This window comes from Natrix helvetica (assembly GCF_964273705.1).
Source record: "Natrix helvetica genome assembly, chromosome: 2".
Lineage (NCBI taxonomy): Eukaryota > Metazoa > Chordata > Lepidosauria > Squamata > Natricidae > Natrix > Natrix helvetica.
Genome location: NC_138552.1, coordinates 96,714,068 through 96,741,451, shown reverse-complemented (window position 1 = coordinate 96,741,451; position 27,384 = coordinate 96,714,068). Strand labels below are relative to the sequence as shown.

General features: G+C 41.1%; 1 protein-coding gene across 1 annotated transcript; it reads left to right on the top strand.

Moving 5' to 3' along the window:
• The first annotated feature begins 306 nt into the window (after positions 1 to 306).
• RAD23B (RAD23 homolog B, nucleotide excision repair protein) lies at positions 307 to 25,823 on the top strand. The gene is made up of 10 exons (XM_081942230.1): positions 307 to 606; positions 5,994 to 6,075; positions 8,989 to 9,068; positions 16,318 to 16,598; positions 17,981 to 18,036; positions 19,749 to 19,876; positions 20,561 to 20,702; positions 22,436 to 22,563; positions 23,233 to 23,403; positions 24,479 to 25,823. Exons 1-10 carry the CDS (start codon positions 541 to 543, stop codon positions 24,590 to 24,592), a joined length of 1,248 nt encoding a protein of 415 aa, XP_081798356.1. The 5' UTR covers positions 307 to 540; the 3' UTR covers positions 24,593 to 25,823.
• Positions 25,824 to 27,384: the final 1,561 nt, after the last annotated feature.

Sequence of the window (27,384 nt, the reverse complement as noted above, 5' to 3'; positions counted from 1 at the left end):
CCGGCCGCCTTCCCGCTTCTCTTGCACCAAGCCGCCTAAGCGAGGGGAGCGACTTCCCTCACTCGTCGTCTCCCCCTCCCCCCACCCCGTTGTGCCGAAACTCATTTTCGCGCGTGCGCAGGTCTTCCCCTGCACTGGGGGATGGGAGGGGGTAGAGGTCGTATTTTCTTGCTCGCTCTTGCGCACTCCGCACTCTTTCCAAGCCTTTCACCTGGGGCTTGGGCGGGAGATCACGAGGCGGTTGCGTCATCGGCGTCACGTCGGCGGCGGGAGCAGCCGTTGCCTTTGGGCCGCGAGCGGAGCGCGAGAAGTGGGTTAACGCCCCCTCGGCGCGCGAGAATACGGTATTTGCTCCTGCTTGGCTCCTCCCCCAGCCCCTCCCCCTTTCTCTCACCGTAGCCTAAACCAAGCTAGGCCGGAGAGCACTGAGAGAATCCGGGGGGGTGGGGGGAGAAACTGTCGCTGCCGCCACCCAGTCTTGAGGCAGCTGCAGGGGGGGGGGGGTTAGGTTCCGCTGGAACCTAGAGGCCAGCCGCCGCCATGCAAATCACTCTGAAGACCCTGCAGCAGCAAACCTTCAAGATAGACATCGACTGCGGCGAGACGGTACGTACGGCCTGAGGGAAAAAGGGGCGAGAGGTCGGGTTGGAGTTGGTTGTGTTTTGTGTGTGGGGCGCGCTGGCGGGTGGAAGACCCACATTCGGAAGGACGGAATCCCCAGGCGCATTTTCCGCAGCGATGTGCGAAGTTCTGCCGCGAAAAGTTGGGGCCTGTCAGCGAAGGGGACGGTGAGAGAGACCCCGGAATCGTGGAAGGGCCTCAAGGGAGAGAGAAGAGAAGCGTGGGACTTTGCGGAGAGAAAAGGAACAAGCGAGCACGTTGGCCACAGGCCTCCCGGGCGACCCGAGGCTGCGGCTTCCTCTTTGGCGCCAGGCCTTGCCGCAGCTTGGAGTACTTTGGGTGAAAAGGGACGGGTCTCCTCGCCTGCTCATCCCCCTTCCCCCCGGGTGGGAAGTGACGTTTAAACTCAACGTTCGCCACCATTCCAACCTCCCCCCCACCTTGCCCCCCCCCCGCGTGCGAACGGCCGGGTGGCTCTGGTCGTTCAGAAGAGGCGGCTTGGAGTGAGGAGTTCGCCTTGCGGCTCCTTGCAGCGTCCTGGAATAGGACTCCTATGCCATGACTCTGCGTTATTCCGAGGAGGGCGGGGATGCAAAACGCGCGTGGGACCCGCGAGCGCGCTCTCGCTCTCTTTCCCCCCTCCTTTCCCCCGCGAGGTATGTTGGCAAATAGGCCGCGTTGCGTGAGTAGGTGGGCCAAGGCGGTAGGCCAGCTTTCGCTCCTAAAAGGTGAAAGGGTGTCTTTGGTCGGACAGGTAAAGGACATTGCATCGAAAATAACGTAGGTAAAGAGAGAGTGCGTTGGAGGTAAAATGCAGATTTATGCTGCCCTAATCACATTCTGCTGAGATCTGGGAGATGTAAAATGTCTTTTATTGCAGGTAGTCCTCCACTTGCAATGATTCGTTTAGTAAGCTGTCATTCAGCTGCTGTGTTCTCATGATGTTCCTTCATTTTATCCCCAATCTCATGAGCGAGATAATAGTGTTAAATCATCCTTTGGTTTATTAGTATTGCAGTGTTTAGTCCTCTTATTCTGACATTGTTCAAGGGGAGCCCGGGAATATGCAGATAGCCCTTGACTAACAACAGTTCATTTAGTGACTGTACAAGGTTATAGCGACACTGAAAAAAGTGACTCATGACCGTTTTTCACACTTACGACCTTCGTGGCATCCCTGTGACCGATCCGTGTGATCAAAATTCAGAGGCTTGGCAATTGGTTCCTGTTTTAGGACCATTGCCGTGTCCCAAGGTCATGTCATCCACCCTTGGCGACCTTCTGACAAGCAAAGTCAATGGGGGAAGCCAGATTCATTTAACAACCAGGTTGCTAATTGATCAACTGCAGTGATTCACTTCACATCTGTGGCAAGAAAATTCGTAAAACTGGACAAAACTCACTTAACAACAGAAATTTTGGGGGCTCCATTGTGGTTGTAAGTTGAAGACTACCTGTATTAGATGCAGTAAATGGCGCATTTGGAGCTAAAGCTTATTGGCAAATCTGAATAGCAGAGGGTAATTTCTTAGCCATGGTATAGGGTCTGGTTACTTAAGGGACTGTCTGTTTCCCATAACATCTGCTTGGCTGATTTGATGTTGCAAGGTTGATGCACTCCAGTTTTCTTTGATTAAACAATCTCATCTCTCAGGACCCCGGAAGCGTTCTTTATCTGTTGCAGTGCCTACCCTTTGGAGCACAGTTCCCCCTGAGAACCAGATGGACCCTATTCTGCTGTTGTTTGAAAGAGCTGTGAAGACCTGGCTCTTCACCCATGTCTTCAGGGAGAGAGAATGAGACCAGTTGCTTCATTGCGCCTGTTCTCTTTTATTGTTATTTTTTTTTTGCTTGTTCTCTTCTATCATTATTTTTATCTTTTATCTTTTATGATTTTATTGTAATTTGTTGTGAGTCAAAAATCTGACAATCTAGAAGTTTAATAAATTGTTATTCTTAATAGCTTTGATGCATATTTTTTTCTTTCCCAAAGTGAGTTCCTTCAGAAAGTGTTAGTGTTTCCCAATTTTCACTAGTAGAGCTTTTCTGTTGTCTGGTGGGCAATTCTTTATTTGTGAAAAAATGAGAAAAGCAATGGTTGATGTTTAAGCTCTTCTGCACTTTGGGATTTCAACTACTAGTAAGTCTGACTTCTGGTGCTAACAAGTTATTCAAAGTTCTTTGTGTTATTTAAACACAAAAGCATATGGTTTAATATATTCTTTATTTTACATTGAATATTTATCAATAGCTGGAGTTTGGCAGATAAAGATGCTTTAATTTACTACTGTTTTCAGCTTATCTATGTTTAGCCATAGACTTGTTCATATACTTGTATTGCAGTCTGGGAAAGGACAAGCTTGTTTAAAATGTTGGAGTTGTGAAAACAGCTTAATTAAAAACTTTAGAAAGATGTTTACACACAAACACCCATACCCACACACCACCTCTTCCTGAGTTTCTTTTCCAAGAGTGATATTTGAAATTCTAGCAAATGTCAGCAAGAAAGTACATTTTGCAAAATGTTGCACAAATTGCAAAATCACGTTGCAGTTAGTGGGATTTCAATTAGATCCAGGAAATTTAATTTCAGCAAATTTGTTGAAATGTTGATGCATTTATTCATCTCATATCTATGCACAATATTCAGAGAGAATATCTGGGGTTTTGTTGTTGTTGTTGTTAATTTAAAATGCTTTGGAATATCGACCATATATGCAATTTTAGCTTTGGTAGCAAAACTTTTTAAACCCTTTCTGGTTTACCTCTTTAATCAGAAATATAGATTAGTGCATCAATTTTCTTTAAGGTTACATATATAATTTTTCTGCCACAATGAATGTATGAAATATTAGTCTGAGAATTAGTAATTTCCCAGAACCACTCATTAAATGTCATGAAACTGAATTTCCTCAATCTTGATTTCACATTCAATGTTAATGTTAGCAGATATCCTAAATAGTGGGCCAAGTACTAAAGTTGTATTTTTAATGCTTCATGCCAGGTTTAATAGACTATTGTGATCTAGTATAAGCTTCTGTTGTGAAGCATGAGCCTGTACAATTTTTTCCAGCATTGTTTAACAGATTATAAATAATTCTCAACTAATGTATGTTCACATATATTTTCTGTATATGTCAAACTACACATTTTCTATAGTTTAATAACTACGTGACTTCATTATTTGGGGAGGTGGTTTAAATTGTATTAGAACAAATATTGTAGTCTATGAAAGTTTTTCTTGTTGAGTATCCTTTGTTTTACTCATAAATTAAGATTTGTGTCTGGGAACACATTTTTATCAATTGTTCATTCTGGAATTTGAGGCACAACTGTGTGTTTATTCTACAGAACTCGTGTGGTTCAAAGTAAATTACTGCCTTAAAAAAACTCAATAGTTCTATTGATCCATTTTCATATATGCATAAAATGTAAACTAAACAATTTACCAAGTTCCTGCCTTAATTTCAAGTATTTCATTTGTAATAAAATTGCTAATTAAAAAGGTAATGTTTCTTTTTAGTTAAATTGAATTCCTGATGACTTCATGCCAATTTCTTGATTTATAGGATTTAATTTTTTTTTAAAGATAACTTACAGTCCTGGTATTTCCAGGATGCCTTCAAGAAGTAGTAGTAGTAGTAGTAGTAGTAGTAGTAGTAGTAGTAGCACCTCATCCTCATTTGTATAATAGCCTAAGCCAAGAAGGAAGGAAATAAACCTGATCAGTTCTCTACTGGCAACATGGGAGCACTGTTAAAACTTGTTCTGTTTTGTTCCGATTTTGTGTGTCAGCCTGCTACAGTGTGATTGCAAATTTAAATATAATGAAATATAATTATTAAAATTAATCAGAATACAGGACTATTGCTTATTTCTTACCTTTCCTATCTCCAATTAAATCATTTGTTTATTCATGGAGATTCATACAGATTCATTTATTGTTTTAGGTGGTCTTGGTATCACAAAGTTTGAGAATTCCTAGGGTTCCATGGAATATTAGTAGAGTTAAGTGATGAAGTTACTTATAAAATATTTCTATTTGGATTTTATTCCAGTGATACAAAATTCAACAGTTTGGTTAGAACAAAACTCAACATTTTTGTAGTACTGTCATAGAAAATATTGTCAAACTGAATCAGTACCTTTGTTTGGATCTGGAAAAATGAAGGAATCGTAACTGGAATATTTGGAGACAAACTCATGCAGCTTTCTGAAAATTCTTTTACATCAGGAATTTTAAGGGTTTCTGGGTTGAAAGGATTACCCTGTGATATCACTGTTGCCCAGGGATACACCTGTGAGGCTCCTTTCATGTCCTTGTCAAGGAGCTAGAGCGAATGGTGAGAGCTCACCCCACCATGTAGCAGCACTTGGGTCTTGAATGTAGGCTTGCTCACTTCCTAGCCAGTGTCTTAAGCACTTGAGCCACCACACTCCTCTTTCTGGGATCATATACCGTATTTTTTGGACTATAAGACACACTGGACTATTAGAATAAATTTACAAGAGGAAAACAATAAAAAATAGTTTTGGCCTCCATGCGTCTCGTTTTTGCCCTCCCCAGCCCCCAGAAAAGCACTCTGCAGTGTTTCCACATGGCCCGTTTTTGCCCACAAACGGGCACGTTTTTGGCAAAAACTGGCTGTGTGGAGCACTGCGGAGTGCTTCTGGGGGCTGGGGAGAGCAAAAATGCGATGTGCAGAGGGCTTGGAGGCCACAAAATGCCTGTATTTGGTCTATAAGATACACCTAAATTTTCACCCACTTTTAGGGGGCGGGCGGGAAGGTGTGTCTTATACTCTGAAAAATAGGATAATTCTTTTCTCAATAGAGGTTATATTACTCCTTGAGAGGTCTCTAGGGTTCCCTGGTATTTTATGATTTATTTTAAAACAGTAGAGATCAAACAAAATTCCTCCAACACTGAGATGGCCCACTGAAGAGTGTGTGAGGTGAGACGGAAGGAGGAAGCCGAGGGAGGAGGAGCAAGTGCATGTGAAAGACACCCAGGGACCATGTGCTGGGGTCTCCTTGTCAATGAACAATTGACTTTCTGAGATGTACTGAGTAGTGTGGGGGGCTTCACCAAGATTACCGATCTTTAAGGGTTAAGCAATGTATGTATTAGTATTCTCAAAGGTAACAATTTTTTTGCTTATTGTATATGGATTTGAAGTTGGAAAACTTTGTTTCTGATGCTTAATTTTATCTTGCATAGTATAGTCTTTCCATAGGTTACAGTTGGTTTACTGTTACGTTAACACAGAAAATATCAAGTGTTTGATGGCATTTTTAACATAAAGAGTTATTATCCTAATGATTTATGTGAAAGCTACTGAACTTCTTTTAACTAAAAATATTTATTGTAGGTGAAAGCATTGAAAGAGAAGATTGAATTAGAAAAGGGAAAAGATGCTTTTCCAGTAGCCGGCCAAAAATTAATATATGCAGGTAATGTAATTATGACATTTTTATGGGAATGTGTGTGGATGGGTTGGAGAAGCAATATGTAGTTAATGACATAAAATTTAATCCTATTTTTAAAATTTTGATTATTTAGAATCGATCAATTAACATTAATTTAGATTTTATTTTAGCCATAATAATTATCTCTTCATTTTTCAATCTTTGTGAGCCACGGTGGTGCAGTGGTTAGAGTGCAGTACTGCAGACTACTTCTGCTGCCTGCTGCCTGCTGCCTGCCTACAATTTGGCAGTTCAAATCTCACCAGGCTCAAGGTTGACTAAGCCTTCCATCCTTCTGAGGTGGGTAAAATGAGGATTGTTGGGGGCAATATGCTGACTCTCTAAACAGCTTAGAGAGTGCTGTAAAGCACTGTAAAGCAGTATATAAGTCTAAATGCTATTGCTATTTGTGGCAAAAATACTTTTTCCGCGCCCTTTTTCCACTGAACATAAGACAGAACTGAGGAATTGACATGTATTCTTCCAAAGAGCACAATGAAAATATACTTTTCACAAATAATTACCAATCCTTAGTAAAACATTCTATATTAAGTCCTATAATTCCTGTAAATAAATCCCTGTATGTCTCCACCCCCACCCCACCAAAAAAACCTTAATCCTGCTCTCATCCCTCCTGTATTGAGCCTGAAATGCCCCTTTCAGAATCAGAATTAAGCACATGTATTTTAAATATTTCATTAGGAAAATAATCTGGGAATAAGATGTTTTAAATAGTATTGGATAGTAAGAGTTTTTTTAACCTATTCCAGCAGCCACAGTTGTTTTACCTCTTGAAGTTGGGATGCTGTCCTTTTCAATTTGGTTTGGTTTATTTTTGATAAAATCTATGGAAAAATGCATGTGTCTTTATTAACGTATGGCAGTGCTTCTCAATTATTTTCTGTCATGCCCCCCCTAGGAAGAAGAAAACATTTCGCGCGCCCCCCCGCGCGACTGTAAATAGTATCATTTGTCTATAAAATTGTTATAAGTACACCTCTGCATAACATAGCACACCGGTCTTTCCTCGTCTCCCACCGTAGTCACATGCTTTCTTTCCTCTTTCCCTCTTACTTGTCTATCCTTCCTTCCACCCTCCCTTCCTCCTTCCCTTCCTTCCTGCCTCCCTTCCAGTTCCCTCCTTCCTCTTTCCCCCTGCCTGCCTGCCTTCTTTCCCTCCTGCTTATCTATGCTTTCTTCCTTCCTTGCACCTCCCTCCCTTCTGCCTGCCTGCCTTCTTTCCTCTTTCCCTATCCTCCTATCCTTCCTTTCTCCCTCCCTCCTTCCCTGCCTCCCTTCCAGTTCCCTCCTTCCTCTTTCCTCCTGCCTGCCTGCCTTCTTTCCCTCCTGCTTATCTATGCTTTCTTCCTTCCTTGCACCTCCCTCCCTTCTGCCTGCCTGCCTTCTTTCCTCTTTCCCTATCCTCCTATCCTTCCTTTCTCCCTCCCTCCTTCCCTGCCTCCCTTCCAGTTCCCTCCTTCCTCTTTCCTCCTGCCTGCCTGCCTTCTTTCCCTCCTGCTTATCTATGCTTCCTTCCTTCCTTGCACCTCCCTCCCTTCTGCCTGCCTGCCTTCTTTCCTCTTTCCCTATCCTCCTATCCTTCCTTTCTCCCTCCCTCCTTCCCTGCCTCCCTTCCAGTTCCCTCCTTCCTCTTTCCTCCTGCCTGCCTGCCTTCTTTCCCTCCTGCTTATCTATGCTTTCTTCCTTCCTTGCACCTCCCTCCCTTCTGCCTGCCTGCCTTCTTTCCTCTTTCCCTATCCTCCTATCCTTCCTTTCTCCCTCCCTCCTTCCCTGCCTCCCTTCCAGTTCCATTCTTCCCTCCTTCCTTCTGCCTCCTTCCTGCCTGCTTGCCTTCTTTCCTCTTTCCCTCCGGCGTGTCTGCTTTTCTTTCCTTCCTTCCACCTCCCTTCTGCCCTTCTTCCCTCCCTCCCTGCCAGCAGCTCCTCCAGCATCCCAGCTGGAAGCAGCAGCACAACAGTCGCCGTTACCAGGGGCGAAGGGGTGGCGGTGGCAAGATCGGGCGACCGCCGCCCCTTTGTCCCTTCCCCAACAGCGGCTGTTGCGGTGGAGCTTCCAGACGGAATGCTGGCGGTGGAGCTGCTGGCGGGGAGGCGAGCTACGCGGTGGCGAAGACGGGCGGTCCCATGCTTCCCTCCCTCCCACCCCCGCCCGAGCAGGCTTCTTGCACAGCTCCAGCCCGCGGCTCCAATGAAAATCCACAGTCCGAAGTGCTGCCACTTCCAGGCGGGATATATTATGCCTCGCCCACGCCTTCGCCGCCGTTGCACCCAGATGGAAAGGGAGCCTTCGCGCCCCCCTTTACGGAGCCTCGCATCCCCCCAGGGGGGCGCGCCCCACTATTTGAGAACCGCTGACGTATGGCAAGATGAAATTAGATAAATTGCTGGTCACATAAAGAGAGATGTTCTGTGCCTATAATAGGTTAGGCAGACTAAGTCTGTATATTTGTCTTAAAAAACACTAAATTGTATCTAAAATTATCCTAGCTGATAAGTCATGTGTACAAAGAGGCACAGCATGAAGTCAGAGTAATTGGCCAATAACAGTAATTTCTTTAGGACTGTACAAATAATATCATCCGGGAAAGTCTTTCTAATTAATATGTGATAATAGCAATTGAAGCTTGAAGTTTCTCTGACTGCATTGTACAGGGGATAATTATGAAGAATATAGGAGGGACCATTAAGGGATGCTGGCTTGTGCAAAATAAAAAGGACATGAATCCAACAATAATTAAATAGTTAATCAGATTTAAATAATTGGTGCTATTTGATTCCATCTGTAGATTTCTACATAGAATGAGTAAATCATTACATTTACATGAAGATATTTAATGTTATAGCTGACATTATATGAACTATCTTTTTATTTTTCCAGGTAAAATACTTAATGATGATACTGCTCTTAATGAATACAAAATTGATGAAAAGAATTTTGTGGTGGTTATGGTAACAAAAGTAAGTTATTGTTTATACTTTTATTTGTAGATACTGTTTGGTTGTTAACCTCATTGTTTTTCTGGACATATTCTTGATTAATAAAGAATCTTGATACAGTCTGTTTTGTGGTACTACTAAATTGTCTTGCAGTGGTGAAAGTTTGTAAACTTTGTGTACTTTTTATATTTTATGACCTACAGTATAAGTAGTCCTCAATTTACAACAGTTCATTTAGTGACCGTTTAAAATTACAACAGCACTAAAGAAGTGATACGACCATTTTTCATAGTCACGACCTTTATAGCATCCCCATAACCATGTGATCAAAATTCATATGCTTGACATTTGGTTCATATTTATGATTATTGCTGTGCCCCAAGATCATGTGATTAACCTTTGTGACCTTCTGACAAGCAAAGTCAATGAGGAAACCAGATTAATTTAACAATCAAGTTACTAACTTATCAACTGCAGAGATTCACTTAACAACTGTGGCAAGAAAGGACATAAAATGGGGCAAAATTCACTTAACAAATCTCTCACTTAACAACAGAAATTTTGGGCTCAATTGTGGTCATAAGTCAAGGACTACCTGTATCATCAGATCTTCATATGCATTTTAGTTGAATTACCAACACAAAAAACTTATTTTTGTCTCATGTCTTTATTGAATACATTGAGCTAACATCAACTCTTGATATGGACAGATCATGTCCTAATGATTAGAGTACACTGATACTCCACAAAGTTATTGGATCTATTTGAATAATCCACTCTGGACTTTTGATGGACACAGTTGGCTTTCAAAACTTATATTTTGATTTTCCCAGCAATCTGAAGGATAGAGCTATTGGGAACCTGGTCCCCTTCTGCAATAAGAATGCAGTGAAAGCTTTTGATAAGATTGCTCTCAGTGGCCTCTCCCTGTATGCCAGTTCTAGGGAGCTCCTTGGTTTACTGAGGAACTGCAAGAGCTGAAGAAGAAGAGACAGCTGGAAATATGTGGCTGAACACACAAAGTAAATTTAATTAGACACAAAGGCTAGACCTACTACAGCTACGAGATTCCCCCCTCTCGCAGCTATGGCCTCCTGCCCTTTCAAGGGCCCACCTTGAGGACGGGTTCATTAACCCAGAGAGGTGGAGGAAGCGCACGTTAAGGGGTTTTTTAATTAAATGTTTTTTAAAAGTTGTAAGGGGTTATAAGGATGGGGGGGGGAGGGGTTGTAGGGATGGGGGGGGGAACCGGTTAGGAGAGATGGAAGAGCCAGGCACCTAGGTGTGGTCGAAAGAGGAGGGAGCGGAGTGGGGGAGGAGAGGGAAGATAGCATTCCTGTGCAGGGCTCCTTAATACCAACGGTCGTGGGGAGGGGCAGGTGCGAGGACAGTTTAAGAGCGCGTAGTCGGTTGGGAGACCGGGGTTTTTGGTCATTCCCGGTCATTTGTACCAACCCCTGCATACTAGGTGGTCAGGATCTACAGACCCAAGGCCTGAGACTGCTGTTATGCAACGCGAGGTCCGTTGTTAATAAGGCCCCCCTCATTCATGATCTAATTTTGGAGGGGGAGCCGGACCTCGCCGGAATAACCGAGACCTGGTTGGGCCACGAGGGAGGTCTACCCCTTGTGGAAATGTGCCCGCCAGGTTATCGAGCATTTCACCAGCCTCGGGCCCAGGGAAGGGGCGGCGGGGTAGCAGTGATTATCCGGGAAGACTTAGAGCCGAGAGAGTTCACCGTGCCGCAGACATCCGGGTGTGAGTCCCTCGTCGTGAGATGGGGCCCAGGGAGGCAGTTGGGCCTGCTGATAGTATACCTGGCTCCTCGCTATACTTCAGCGGCCCTGCCCGAACTCCTTGAGCTGATCTCATCGGTGGCGGTTGAGACCCCCAAACTTTTAGTGATGGGGGATTTTAATCTGCCGTCGATGGGAGAAGCGTCTGAGGGGGTTCGGGAGTTCATGGCTTCCATGACAGCCATGGACCTGACCCAGTTAATTCAGGGCCCTACTCACGAGGGAGGCCACACCCTGGACCTTGTTTTCGTCTCTGGCCAGTGGACGAGTGATCTGGGAATAGGGGATCTAGACATTATTCCCCTGTCATGGTCGGATCACTCACTTCTCCGGCTGGACTTCCCTGGTGCTACCCCCCGCCGCGAGGAGGCGGAACTGGAAGGTATTAGATGGTTCCGCCCCAAGCGCCTGATGGAACCAGATAGGTTCCAGACGGAACTTGGGCCACCTCCTGTGGACCTGACCCGCCCCCGAGTGGAGGACCTGGTAGACGCATGGAATAGTGCGACTACCGGGGCCCTAGACCGGGTGGCGCCTTTGCGGCCTCTCCTGCGGCGACGAACCACCCTGGCACCTTGGTTTACCGAGGAGCTAAGGGTGATGAAACGCCACAAGAGACGCACAGGCACGAGCCTATTTGAAGACGTACCTTGTGGCATTAAGAGCGGCCAAACGTCAACATTGTGCCGCTCTTATTGCGTCTGCAGATAACCGCCCTGCCGCCCTGTTTCGGGTGACCCGCTCTCTCTTGTTTGAGAGACCACGGGAAGCCCCACTACAGGGCAGAGCAGAGGAGTTTGGGAAATATCTACAGGACAAAGTCGCTCAAATCCGGATGGGATGGGCCCCTTTCAGTGGTTCAGTAGAGACGCCCGTGGCGAGTCTTGAGGGACCGCTTTGGGAGGAGTTTGACTCGGTTGCCATCGAGGATTTGGACAGGTTGCGTGGACGTCTGCGACCCACCACATGTTTATTGGACCCGTGTCCCTCCTGGCTTGTACTGGCATCCTGGGAGGTTACGCGTGACTGGCTCCTTGGCCTGGTGAACGCCTCGCTGGGTGAGGGGTCTCTACCGGCCGCCTTGAAAGAGGCGGTGGTGAGGCCCCTGCTCAAGAAGCCTTCCCTGGACCCAACGGACCTAGTCAATTATCGTCCAGTCTCCAACCTTCCTTTTTTAGCGAAGGTTGTAGAGAGTGTGGTGGTACAGCAGTTCCCACGTCACCTGGAGGAAAATGATTATCTAGACCCGCGCCAGTCCGGCTTCCGACCCGGGCACAGCACGGAGACGGCCTTGGTCGCATTGGTTGATGATCTCTGGAGGGCCAGAGATAGGGGTTGTTCCTCTATCCTGGTCCTATTAGATCTCTCGGCGGCGTTCGATACCATCGACCATGGTATCCTGTTGCACCGGCTAGAGGGGTTAGGAGTCAGGGGCACCGTTTTACGGTGGTTTGGCTCCTACCTCTCTGATCGGACGCAACGTGTGTTGGCAGGGGAGCAGAGTTCGACCCGGAGGCCACTCACATGTGGAGTGCCACAGGGATCGGTGCTCTCGCCTCTCCTGTTCAACACATATATGAAACCGCTGGGCGAGATCATCCGTGGTTTTGGGGTGGGATATCATCTGTATGCTGATGACACTCAGCTATACATTTCCACCCCGAACCACCCCAATGAGGCCGTCGAAATCATGTCCCGGTGTCTGGAGGCCGTACGGGTCTGGATGGATGGCAACCGACTAAAACTCAACCCTTCCAAGACGGAGTGGCTGTGGCTTCCGGCCTCCCGGTTCAACCAGGTGCTTCCATCTCTGGCCATCGGGGGCGTCCAACTAGCCCCCATGGAACAGGTGCGCAATTTGGGCGTCCTCCTGGATGCCCGGCTGTCCATGGATGATCATGTAACAGCCGTGGCAAGGGGGGGCGTTCCATCAGGTTCGCCTGATGCGCCAATTGCGCCCCTTATTGGACCGGGATGCCCTACGCACAGTCACCCATGCGCTAGTGACGTCTCGCCTGGATTACTGCAATGCTCTCTACATGGGGCTTCCCTTGAGATGCACTCGGAGACTACAGTTGGTCCAGAATGCGGCCGCGCGGGTGATTATGGGGAGGACTAGATACTCCCCTGTAACACCTCTCCTGCGCGAGCTGCACTGGCTTCCTGTGGTCTACCGAGTGCGTTTCAAGGTTTTGATTATGATCTTTAAAGCGCTTCATGGCACAGGGCCTAGTTATATGCAGGATCGCATCCTGCCCCACACATCCCTACGACCAATTCGCTCACACAGAGAGGGACTTCTCCGGGTGCCGTCCGCCAAACAGTGCCGGGGGGCGACACCCAGGAGCAGAGCCTTCTCTGTGATGGGCCCAGCCCTGTGGAATGACCTCCCCCGTGACATCAGGATTACTTCCGATCTCCGCTCCTTCCGTGTATAGCTGAAGACCCACCTCTTTCAATTATCTGGCCTGGCTCAATCGTAATTTCTCTTATTCCTCCTAACTGTTTTTTAAATTGTCTTTATATATTAATTCTTAATTGCATATTGGGTTTTTACAATTGGGGTATTTTAATGCTGATTTTTAACTGTCTAATGATGAAATTTGTTACCTCCTCCGTGTATGTGGGTTTTGTATTTATGTACGTTTTTGTGCTGTTATATATCTTCTATGTCTTATGCTCCATTGTACGCCGCCCCGAGTCCTACTTGGAAAGGGAGCGGCTAATAAATCCAAATTATTATTATTATTATTAAATATGTATCTAAGCTTGGGGTTATATTATGAAGGTAAGGATGTCAAAATGGAGAAATGTCTCAATTTTTATTGAGTGCCACCCAGCAGCATCTTTTAAATTGACCAGGGTGGATTAAAAGGTCCATTAGATAATCTCTGTGATGTGTTAGCAAACATTTAGTACGTAAAATCACTCAGAAGCCAAGAAGACTCTGGTGCATGTATCCTTTCAGTTATCTTGAATTATATATATCAGAAAACTATACCAAAAAACCTCTTGAGTTCAGGCCCTGGTGTGGCATAGAAACTGTGACAATATGTCTCAAAACATAAGTAGGATCTTGTCTTAAAAGATCTTTAAGCTTTTGTTACTTTGATATTCTTCTGAATTGGATATTGAAGGCACTGTTACACAGTGGTTCTAAAGCAGTGGTTCTCAACCTTCCCAATGCCGCGACCCTTTAATACAGTTCCTCATATTGTGGTGACCTCCAACCATAAAATTGGTGGTTCCTAAGACCATCTAAAATATGTTTTCCAATGGTCTTAGGCGACCCCTGTGAAAGGTTCGTTCGACCCCCAAAGGGGTCACGACCCACGGGTTGAGAACCACTGTTCTAAATCTTTCTGAAGGATTACATTCAGTGTTCCATAAGTTTGAAAAGTTGAACTCTGGGGATCTCCAGTGTAAGGTGCCCCAAGCCTAGATGTGCTAGCAAAGTTCTATTTAGCCGTAGAGGTTTCTAGGACTGCTAGGAGATTATTCAACACTTTGGAGTACTGCACCCAAAGTCTTATGAATATACAGATAATATCCAGTTGATTATCTGCACCCCAGATCTATGGATATACTGTAAATATTAGAAGTTGTGTAATGTAATGATTTGAAATTAGATATTTATTTTTTTATGATTATATTTGGTTTATTGCTTTTGTAAGTCACTGAGATTAGTTTGTGGCACCATGTTACCTCTTTATCAATAGTGATTCAACCACATGTTTCTTGAACCTTTTCATTAAATAGACAGTAGACTTGGAGGGATTTGAGCCTGTTTGCAGAACTCCCTGAACTTATTGATACTTTTGAGCTGTCTTACATGAACTGCTCACTTGAGGTCCTCTGAGAACATTTTCAGTTTAGTTAATGTCAGGGACTTGAATTGGTTATACCAAAACATGAAATTTCTTTGGCTTTGCTGTGTTCTAAATTTACTGATGCATTTAGGATCATTATGCTGCATGATCCATATTTATTTCCAATTAGACTGACAGATATATCTAACATTCTGTAGAATATGCTGGTATAATTTAGAATGGATTATTCCTTGATTATTGAAAAATGTTCAAATTCTGAAGTTGCATGTCAGCTCCAAACCATGATATTTCTGCTTCTGTGCTTTATTGTAAATGTTCATGAGGTGAAATAATTTTATTGCAGTGTTCTGCTTTTTTAATATATAACCTTTCCCATTAGTGCCAGAAGTTCCACTTTCATTTGATCTGTTGACAAACTATAGTTGGATTATCTAGGGGGGTCTTTGGACACCTTGGTGTTGAGCTTCCTGAAGAAAAGTGGTTTTCATTTTGATATTCTTACATCTTGCTCTGTGCTTTCCCTATCAGAAACTCATGAACATCAATATTAGACAATGAGAATTCCTGTCATTACCTTGGAGTTCTTTGTTCCTTTCTGAAATGTTGTACACTAATAAATACTTCTATGAAGAGTAAAAACTGGATAGCAAGATGGGTGGCATCTCCACTTGTACACATTCTGCCTGATAATCATGGATTGATGAAGGCCACATTTTTAGTCCTTCCCAGCCTCCCAAATATCAACAAGCTTTTGTTTGAAATCTGCTGATAACTTCTTGTTGTTGTTGGACTATGTTTCTATTCCATAAATCCGTTTTATGAAGTCTAGATTTCAGTGGTGGCAGCCAAAGTATGTATTCTGTAATAGGTAAAAAACTCTTCAACTCACATCTAATGGTCTTCATTTGGTTCAATTTGCTCCCATTATAAAGATGATTATTCCTCAGGATTTCAAACAGAACAAGTGTGTACCATGCTTTCCTTAAAGACATGACACAATATATATATATATATATATATATATATATGTGTGTGTGTGTGTGTGTGTGTGTGTGTGTGTGTGTGTGTGTGGTTTGTTTACCATTAATCTGTTTAATGATAAATGAGGTTTAGATTGCACTGTAGGTTGTGATACTGCTATATTAGAAATATTTCTAAATGTTCTCTTCCCCCGCTAGTGGGAAATACAATACTGTCACTCACTAGTATTTGTATTGTGACATCCATTATTAATCACTTAAATGTGCTTGCCGAATTCTCTTATTGGGTTTATGGAAATCATAAGCTGAATATGTACTTATTTTTTCAAGTGGTAAAGCAACCAATTAAAAGCTTATTGTGGCTGCTTTGAGGCTTCAGGGCACGTACATATTGTACAAGAATTCAGAAATGCCTTGGAAGCGTTATGCTGGGCCTTCAATATGCTGTATCTGATTTACAGCTTTGAGGAGCATGTTCAGAGGGATGGTTGACTCATTGAATTATGAGTACAGACCTATTTCTACTGGAGAAAACTATTGTAAATGCATGTGAGAAGTTGTGCATCATTCACATGAAACAATTTAAATTCTAGTAAAGAAGCAACTTTCAGATGAACTTAGAGAAAGCCATAATTTAGGAATTTGCCTTCTTCACCTTTGTAGCCCAAAGCAGCAGCGGCTTCATCTCCATCCCCATCTCCAACTACAACACAGCAGTCAAATGATACTACCACTACGGTTACTTCTACAACACCTGCTGCTGTGCCGAAACTAGTCCCTACTCCTACTCCTGCTCCTGCACAAGTTTCAGTACCTACACCCACTGCTTCAACACCAGCTGCAGCAGCGTGTGAGTCTGAACCCGTAAGTGCTACTGTAGAAGAAAAATCAGCAGATAAACCAGTAGAAACGCCACCAGCCACCAGCCCAACATCTACAGAAAGGTATTGCAGAACATTGGAAATCAGAATTTTGCTTCTCATTCAATTCAGACTTAAATGCAATGGATATTAAAAACTGTCTGCAAGCAACTTTATTTTTAGGCTTTTTAACACAGTAAATATCTGAGTTCATATTGAAAGGCAATGTAGCATATAGATGTATTTTTACATTCTGTATCATTTTAAAGCTTTTGTGATATAAAGTTTTAGCTGTTGAAGCCACATTTTACACTTGGTGGCTCTTGCTTGCCTTTTAAGTTAGGTAGAGATTTATTATTAAGAGACTGGAACTTTGAGTTGCTCAGGTGGGAATAGCATTGTAATTGTTTATGTATTAGACTTGTAAATGTTCATAATCATACACTTCACAGTCATACAATTCTCAGTTTTCTAGGAAAAAAATCAATAATATAGCATTAATATCTAAAAATAGAGTGTAATTGTGACGTCCTTTTTAACATTTTTGCCATATATTAAACAAATAAAATAAATCTTAAAAACTCTAGCACATAATTCTAGGCTGCTGTCTTAGCTAAAAACAGTGGAATCCAGAGACGATTTCATAAGGAGAAAGCCATGAAATGCCATCCAATATTGCAGTGTAAATTATCTCCTGGATCCAACTGACTGCCCTTCACCTGGCTCTTGTGTTCGCTGGTAAACATGCTAAGCCCATGTCACCTTGTGTTGACAGCTAGTCAGGCAATTGATGGAACTGTATTAACGTGAGATCTCCTTAGGCTTCCATATATTCCCTCCCCCTCTTCCCTACCCCCCTCAATAGCAAGGTGGTTGGTATTCAGAAAGAATCTTTTTGTCTCAGCTATTCAATTTAGCAAACGGAATCATATCTGGTCACCTCAGGCACAAAAATTCTGGTCCAGATGTCTAGTATTGGCGCAACTTTACCCACTAGTAAAACCAGAGAATAGTTTTGTTATCTGGTTCTGCAATATCTCTATTTCAGTGGTTTGCAAATTAATGTGCTATGAAACTTTTCCCCCTGAAATGGTAGCAGATGTATTGTTGTCAGTATTAATTTGGAAAGTATTATTAGTTTCTGCTAAGTGCTTTTCAATAGACAACAATAAAAGTTGCTATTTTAATTATTTTAAATAAAGAACCATGCTCAAGTTCACACAATGTGACATGATTAAAACTCAGTAAACTGTAACTCCTAAACGTGTACCTTGCACTGTTCTATATGTTACTTTTGTGTCACTCCATGATTCCAAACTTAAGCTCTGATAAAAATCAAATGTATGCCAATGAAACTTGGTTTTATTATACAATTACTTTGGATTCTTTATTAGCAAAATTTCAATAAGAAAAATACATTAACTCATGTGACAGATATTAAATATGTTTGTTTTGTTCCACCACAGTACAATAGGAGACACTTCTCGATCAAATCTCTTTGAGGATGCTACAAGTGCACTTGGTAAATATTTCCTGATGATTGAGTGGCTCATTTATTAAAAAAAATACTAGCCATCATCATTTTCCTCTCTCCCTCTTGGCTACTATAATTTTAAGATGCCAGTTGCTTCTTAATAATATTTTTGTTTTCCATACCACAAATTGCCTATACGTCTTGGATTTCTCTGTGAAATATGGCTGGATAATAATATTAGAAGGGAATTTCTGGTGGCCATCTGAGACAAAAAAGCTACATAGAATTTCAACTTATGTGCTAAACTTTCTGACTTTCTAAATTACTTGCAAATTATTCTAACTTGAATCATTTCTGTAAGCTGTTACTGTTTGGTATCTTGTGATAAAACACATTTTTAGTAGATGTTACTTATGAGAAAGCCATCTATTTAGAGAAGCAGTTCTGAATTGTAGTCCAGTCAGGTGTTACTACCTTCTGCCCCAGCTGCCAGTGTTGATCCAACAAGATCACTCTTTGTAAGCACAGATGTCTATACATTTTATATACAATCTATTTCCAAGCAGATGCCAGTTGAGTAATGCAGTAAAGGGGATGGGCATTTTTTAATGTTTGGTTGAACTATTTTAATCAGGCTGCTTGAATACTGGTTCCTGGGTGTTTGTTTTTATATTAGAATATGCTAGTCCAGTTACAACATTTACTTGAGAATACTTCCTTTTAAAATCATCTGCTACAATTCAGTGTTTCTCCATGATAAGATCTGCTGCAATTTTACATGAAATGTAAGGGGAACCATCTGTCAGTGTCAGCTGTCTTCTCAGCCTCCATTCCATTCCATTCCACTTCTTTTGCTGCTAAACTGGTTCCAGTTAATTCAACTTACTTGATACCCCTGAATCTAAAAAACATCTGAAAAATGTCTCTTGCTGCTAAGTTTGCTTGTAAGAGTTAAGAAATAAAAGCATAATGGACAGCAGGGAAACATAATCTTGATGACTGTCACAGCACTGCAATGCTTACTGCTAACATTTGGTCTCTGGAAAGTTATCTGTGAGAGAATATAGCCCTCAGGCTAAGTAAGATTCCCCACCCTTATATATAACATTCCTGATTAGGCCTGAATAGAGTTGGTAAAATAAATGGGAGCCCTGATGATTACTGTGAAATGATGTAGTGTGGCAGCTGAAGCATATTGTGGCCTTTTATCCTTTTTTTAAAAACCTGTTTTTATATATGGTTGAGAATTCTTGAAGGTCATAGTCACCTGTGGTTCCTTCATCTAGTTTTAACATTACAGATCTGTCATCACCTACTATTGATCAACTGCATGCTCTGATACTGTTTTTAATTATTTTTAAAACCGTGCAGAATACTGACAGTATAATACAAACTCAACTGAATGATTAAGGAGATTTATTATAAAAACAGCAGAACGGGAAAAAAAACAGATAATTTAGTTTTTATCTAGGGAATCAGTTTCTATTTTTCAGTATAACTAAGATCAGACATGGATTATTACAGCTAATACATATGTGTCTTTGATAAAGAAGAAATTGGAATGAGAGCTGAATTATTTATATTAATAATATATTGAATTTGAATAGAAGAAAATTGCATATCATCCAGATTGCTATAATGAATAACCAATGCAAACCCTATTGTATTGTTATTTTCTTGACAGAATATGCCAATAGGTTATTTTCTCCCTTCTTTCTTCAAAATTTGGATATATCTTATCTTTTCTTTTAACTTCTAAGTAACAGGCCAGTCGTATGAAAACATGGTGACTGAGATTATGTCAATGGGGTATGAAAGAGAGCAGGTAATTGCTGCATTGAGAGCCAGCTTCAATAATCCTGACAGAGCAGTGGAGTATCTTTTAATGGTAAGTATGTTTCTTATTTCATGATTTGCTCTTCCTTCATGACAGGATTTTTTAATGGGAAAGTGAGATGTGAAGGCAAAAGGCAGTAATGACTTAGTAATGAATTTTCTTTTTTAATGAAAATTTGAACATACATTGATTTTAATTTGTCAGTACAGCTATTCTGTGTGTGACCATTTGAACCGCAAATGCATTAATAATAATAAGAGATAAATATATATCAGTATAAAAAGCTTATCTATTTTTGTTCACTTAGCAAAACTGTTCAATGTACGTTTGAATTTCTCACATTCAGATCTTTCTGAATGGAAGACTCCTAGAATAGATTTACTCAATCTGATTTTAGTATTTTAGACTAGTGTTTCTCAAGCTCATCAACTTTAAAATATGTGGACTTCAACTCCCAGAATTCCCCAGCGACTCAGGGAGTTGCTGTCCACAGAATTTAAAGTTGATGAGCTTGAGAAACACTTTTAGACAATTACTTTCATAATCTATAATGATAGACAGTGTGGCAGGGGTTAAGTCCATTTATCTATTTAAATGTTCTTACTTCAGCAGAAGTAACAACAGATGGCAGATTTTTAAAAAAAATATTAACAGTGAAGAATTATTTCTTTGATTCAAGCTCAGTCCTTGGACTTCATGGATATATCAAAATCATGAAGATTATGTTCATTTTAGGGTATCCCTGGAGATAGGGAGAGTCAAGGTATGGCTGACCCTCCTCAAGCAGCCAGCACTGGAGCTTCTCCATCTTCAGCAGTAGCTGCTGCCGCTGCAGCAACTACCACTACCACTACTACTACCACTAGCTCTACAGGAGGTAAGAGATTTTTCTACAAGCCTGAGTCTGACTCACTAAAGCAGGGGTGTCAAACTTGTAGTGTAACGACGGCGTCACATGTATTGGAACTTTTTCCCCCTTCGCTAAACTTGGCAGAGAGAGGACGTGACATGACACATCTGGGCTGCGACTTTGACACCCCTGCATTAGAGAAATGTTGTGCAAAACAGCCCTTAAGATATTTTTGTTGTTGTATAATTCTTCAAACATCTCTATTCTTAATAATTCTTTTTATAGGGTGGTGGGCTTTTATGTTTATTTGTAGAATATTGCATTGAGGTTTATAAAGGTTTTTGGTTTTCCAGTTCAGGTTTCTGGACCATTCTGTCATAAATTTTCTCATGAAGTTGTTCTAGGCCAGTGGTCGGCAAGCCGTGGCTCGCGAGCCACATGCGGCTCTTTATACACTTTAATGTGGCTCTTCTGTGTGCCGGGCACCCTCTCCCCTCCCTCCTCTGGGGCACTTCAAAACAAGCGCCCCTTTCCCTTTTTTCTTTTCGACCCACAATGATTAGGGAGGATCCTGAAGTCGGGCGGGGACGAGAAGCGAGGAGGCAGAAAAAGAAACGGAGGCTAAGGAGCTTCCCCCCCCCCCCCGCCTCCTCCCAGCAAAAATCTAACCGGGGAGCTGGGCGGGCAGTAGCAAATTAGCCGATCACGCCACGTGATCAGCTAATTTGCTACTGCCCGCCGGCTCCCTGATAAGATTTTTGCTGGGGGGGGGGGAGAAGCTCCTTGCCTCCGTCTCTTTTTCTCCCTCCTCGCTTCTTGGGGCTCCACCAATGGGGGAGCAAGGCCCGCCCAGCGCCAGGCTTTGGGCTAACACAGAGGTCTGCAAAGTTGGCTGTTTTAAGACTGGTGGACTTCAATTCTCAGAATTCTGGGAGTTGAAGTCCACCAGTCTTAAGAGCCAATTTTGCAGATCCCTGCCTGGGCTAATATGATTGATGCCCTTGGTGGACTTCAATTCTCAGAATTCTGGGAGTTGAAGTCCACAAGCCTTCAAGCTGTCAGGTTTGAAGACCCTGGTTTTTTTTTTCTAAAGGGTTAGGGGTGCAAGGGTCTTGCAACTTGACAGCTTTAAGACTTGCATGCTTCAATGCCAGAGTTCCTGAGCCAACATGACTGGAGGAGGAATTCTGGGAGTTGAAGTCCACAAGTCTTAAAGCTGTCAGGTTTGAATACCCCTGGGGTTTTTTTTCTAAAGGGTTAGGGGTGCAAGGGTCTTGCAACTTGACAGCTTTAAGACTTGCATGCTTCAATGCCAGAGTTTCTGAGCCAACATGACTGGAGGAGGAATTTTGGGAGTTGAAGTCCACAAGTCTTAAAGCTGTCAGGTTTGAAGACCCCTTGGGGTTTTTTTCCTAAAGGGTTAGGGATGCAAGGATCTTGTAACTTGACAGCTTTAAGACTTGCGTGCTTCAAATGCCAGAGTTTATTGAAACTAAAAACTGTACCATCCTATGTATTTTCGGTTTTAAAAATGTGGCTCTCAAAATAAATTTCAATCGTGGTTTTGGCGAGATTTGGCTCAGTTGAAAAAAAAGGTTGCCCACCACTGTTCTAGGCAGACAGTTTAACAAATCTTCCCTTTCCTGTTATTAGTAACTTGTAAAAATTAATACTAGGCTCTAGCATGAGTCCTGTAAAAGCTTTTGAGAAAGGCTCACCTTTTGCTTATAATCTTGTTCAAAATGTGCCTCCTCTTTCAGGACATCCTCTTGAATTTTTACGAAACCAACCTCAGTTCCAGCAGATGAGACAAATTATTCAGCAGAATCCATCGCTTTTGCCTGCATTATTACAACAAATAGGACGGGAAAATCCTCAGTTATTGCAGGTGACTTTTAAATCCTCTCGAGTTGTCTTCTGTAGTTTCATGTTCTTTTTAAAACTAACGTCAAATGAGGAAAAAAATAAAATGACTGAAATGAAGTGAGTTGTAAAGGTCTCTTAGTATAATAATTTACCATGTAGGCATATCTGTTAGTAATATTTGGTCTTTGTTGGCTTACATATTACCATTTATACTGGTAGTTCAAATGGAAATAAATTTTATGGTAAATAGGAATTTATATTTATCATATTTATGTATCTTCCCATCTCATAAACAAGTAATTCTGGACAGTGTACAGCAATAGGTGCACATATTAATATTATTAAAAAATTTAAAATTATAAAAGGAACACAAATAAAAAATATTAGGTGAAGAGCAGGTGTTAAATACAGTGGAGTCATCTCAATTCTTTTACCAGTTATTTGGGGTCTCCAGGACTGATGGGACATCCAGCAAGTTAAAAGACATGAGCCTCACTTTGTGGGAAGGTTAGATAAAGAAGGGGGCACACCAGAAAAGCCTGCTACCTAGGAGCTGCCAGGTGAAGCTTCCTATCCGAGGGAACCTGCAGCATGTCCTCTCTGCTGGATCTGGTGAGACAGGCAGATGTAATCAGGAGAGGCAGTCTTTATTTCAGTATATTATTTGCTTTTGTCCTCCCATGCACCATAGCAAATAAGCCAACATCAAGAGCATTTTATTCAGATGTTAAATGAACCTGTTCAAGAGTCAGGACAAGGAAGTGGTGGAGGTAGTGGAAGTGGAGGCGGAGTAGCTGAAGCTGGAAGCCGTCACATGAACTATATTCAAGTAACACCTCAGGAAAAAGAAGCTATAGAAAGGGTGAGTTGAACATATTTATTATTTCCTCAAACCCAATTTTCTCTCTATTTCTTAAGTTCAAATATTAAGTAATCCTTACATAGCCAAAATCTACATAAAGTACTTGCTAGACATCATGATGACATTCTCTTCTGTTATAAATTAAGGCTTCAGAATGGTCTTTGGAGGGTTAAGAGCTTGCTGCTTCAGGGTGTCTAGCAGTTGGGAGTTTTACATTTTTAATATAGCAATCTTAGGTTTTGCTGTAAGTGATTGTTGCTGAAAGTATAACATTGCATGTGTCCTTTGGCTATAGGGCCACATAAATTCAGTTTATGATTAACACAGACCGTATAGTTATGATCTCCACATTTCTTTTTCAATTTCTTCTGCTGTCCTCATAAAATGAATAATAGTAGGTTTCTTTTCCCCAGTATTTGAAGTTCATTAGATAAAGTGGTTAAGGCACCAGGCTAGAAACCAGGAATCTGTGAGTTCTAGTCCCACCTTAGACATAAAATCCAGCCAAATCACCTTGAACCAGTCACACATTCTCAGCCCAATCCAGCTCACAGGATGGTTGTGGGGAGAATAAGAGGAGGAAGGATACTTTATTCATTCACTGCTTTGAATTACTTATAAAAATAATAGAGCCAGAAAATGAATATTAAAATTAGGAGGATATGTACCCCATACCTATTACCTAGTTGTAATATGCAATTACAAGTATATGTGCCATATATCCAAGTTCATCATTCTGTTTCATGTTAACATTTAGGTTTAGTTGAAAGATGAACATATTTATTCTTGGTTTTCAATTTTTCAAATTTATACATTTAATCAATATATTTAAATAATTTTTGCATAGTCAACCAGAGCTTCAGGCTCACCATTCAATGCAGTTTAGCCATATGAAGATTTTAGTGTAACAAATTTGTATCTGCAACAATTGTGTCATGCATCAGGACTGATATTGCCAACTTAGCATTTAAAATACTAATCTTTAATACTTGGTCTAATAATACTAATACTTTAATACTTGACAAAGAAGCTTATGCTATAAATGTGAATTCTAATAGCCTTTTCTTTCCTATAGTTAAAGGCCCTAGGATTTCCTGAAGGACTTGTGATACAAGCATATTTTGCATGTGAGAAGAATGAAAATTTGGCAGCCAACTTCCTTCTACAGCAGAACTTTGATGAAGATTGAAAAGGAGAGACTTTTAAAATCTCACACATCACACCAGTGCATTTACACTAGCTATTCACTGGATTGTCTGGGATACTTGGGCTCATATCCATGATACTTGGTGTAAGGGGGAAGGGGAGTGGGAATTGGGAGAAGAGAGAAAAATATTGAAAGGATACAGGAAAAGACAAGCACATCTGTTTTAAAACAGCAGATGCAGCAGATCAAAATGTAAAATACTATACACCAAAAACTAGCTTTTTTTTTTTTGCAGATATTTAGTTCCTTTCTTCTATAAAAACTATACGTTCATGCCCCCCCCACCCCAATTTTCACTCCTTTAGTATACTAGGTCCCAAAATTAGCGTGGTGCCCTGCTTTTGTTCCTTTTTAAATAACATTGGTCTTGGAAATAGCAAAGACTACCTAGAATCAACAGTCTGTATTTCATGGTAACACTGGATGACGGCTTCATAAATTTAAGATAAAATATATTTGAGTAACTTTTAAAACATATGCCAAAAATAGTAGGTGGTGGGGTTTTGCTGCTTCAGATATATCTAATTTTTGCAGGATGCCCATTATTTCTTGCTGAAGTGCTAGATCTAAACCACTTATTGTTTTAGATTCTTGATCATTGATTTGAGAGAACTTTTCCTATTCCCTATCCCTTTGCTCCTTTCATAATAAGTAATAAATAGAGTGACTATATACACATAGGAAACAGTTGGAGCAAATGCCAGATAACCTAATTACTGCTTACTTTAAGATTGGGTTATAGTAAAGCTTTTTTGAAAAAGAAAAGCAAACAGCTGTCTTTGCATGTTTTTGGGTTTGATGTATCCCTTTTTGTGAATTGAGCACTTTTTATTGCCAATGAAGAAAATGTAAACTCTCCAATCTAGTGAAAGTATTTATGAAGAAATCAGATTGCATCCTACCTATATTTTGTTGAAAGTCAAAACTGATCTGATGAATACAGCTGCAAGTATTTCAAACCTAGGTGTCTTTAAATGCTTGTAATCTTATAGTTTCAATCTCTGGGCCTCTAAAGGCTATTGTCATTTGTATGCTTTAATAAGGACTGTCCAGTAACTTGCCTTCTCTTCTGTTTAAAAGCATTGTGAAACATTTTACTCTTGAAGACATTTTCAGAAAGTGGAAAAAAATAGATGAACAATCAAGTTATTGGATCTCTAAAGATTATGCACATCCCCTTTTACTTCCTATTAAAAGTAACATTTAATTGTAAGGTTGTGAGTATTATTTATTATAAATGAGGGGGAAGGATGGACGGGATGGGATGGATTTTTGTAGAGTGGCTCCAAATAACTCATACTATTGCTGGAAGATAACATAACACTCATCAGAAAAGAACAGTTTAGGGATTAAATATGGCTTCCTCAACAACACCTATTTGTACAATTGCCAAACCATAAATTTGTACAGTGATGGATAATTAATTGGACTAGCTACTAGTATACATATTTTGACCTTTAATGGGAAGCCAACTGCATAGAATGTTCTCCAGTCTTGGTGCCTTGCTTAAATTGTCTGAGTTTAGGCAGAATAATAGGAACAAAATGCTAGAGCGCAAATCCATGCTATTTCAGCTTGGAATTTTATTAGTTTTTCACTTTTGCTTTTACTGTCAAAAACACCTTGAACTTTTACATATATAAACTGCTTCATTTAAGAGCCTCTAAATTCTATAACTGATCCAATTAATTAAATATGCAAGGGATATGCAGTATTAATCAAATATCCAAAATACCACACTAAAACTTCACCAGCATCCAACCTATAACACACCTTTAAGAAACGTGTTTCATTGAGGGGATCTTGGGAAGACTTGGATATGTACGAAGGTTAACACCAGTGGCTGTGATTTCACTCTGTATATAAGAATAATAGTAATAATTTAATTAAATAATTGCTCCATTGTTTCCAAAGAATGCCTATTCAAGAAATACTATCTAGAAACAAAGATTAAGCAAGCAGTGGACATAATAAAGCAAAAAATAACTACAGCCAAGAAGATTAGATATGAAGCTCAAATTGTACACTATAGGCCCAATCACCCAATTTTAGTTGAATCAAATGTTTCTATCAATCCAGCAATGGAGACAATGTAATGAACCAACCAACACCGGGCAAACTGCAGTTCTATGTGGTTCTTGTAAAAGTAGTGATCTCTAGAAAATAATTTTGCAATAATGTGGGTTATATATATTACAATTGCTATTGTGTATACATTTGAATAGAACATAGAATACAAATTCAGCTCCATATTTGTACATACGTGTTCAGATTTCCATCTGGAGATTGAAATACCTTCCAGTTGTCACCTGATGGGAGAGTGGATTAATTTGGGGCAGAGAAAAAAAACTGTTTAGGCAGAGTAGGCAGTTCTTTTTTTAAAAAAAAGCTACGAAGAGCCTAGGAGGACAAGATAATTTTACTATAATAAAGATGGGAAATTTTGGCTCTTACCTGACTAGAGTTACCAGATCCCTGACAAACAAAGGAGGACACAGAAAACTGGAAAGGAGAATAAACAGAAATGGAAGAGGCACTACAATAACTTTGGAACTTTTTTGCAACAAAAATTACAGCAAAAAAATGTATTTTGACCTGCATTTGTATTGAATTACTTTTTCTAGCTTCACTAAAACTGGTGTTTTAATTGCAATATTTTGCAACAAATACTTTCAAGAATATATGCTAGCAATAATGTAGAATTGCCAACAACATTTTTTGAATTTTGCCATAGAAATGTCTAATGGGTTGTGATCTCCAGGCTACATTGATTA

Excerpts from the sequence above, each read along its gene's own strand:
- RAD23B (XM_081942230.1), top strand. The coding sequence starts at position 541 with ATGCAAATCACTCTGAAGACCCTGCAGCAGCAAACCTTCAAGATAGAC. Across the intron at positions 6,076-8,988 it reads CCAAAAATTAATATATGCAG|GTAAAATACTTAATGATGAT; the intron begins GTAATGTAATTA and ends TTATTTTTCCAG. Across the intron at positions 20,703-22,435 it reads TACCACTAGCTCTACAGGAG|GACATCCTCTTGAATTTTTA; the intron begins GTAAGAGATTTT and ends CTCCTCTTTCAG.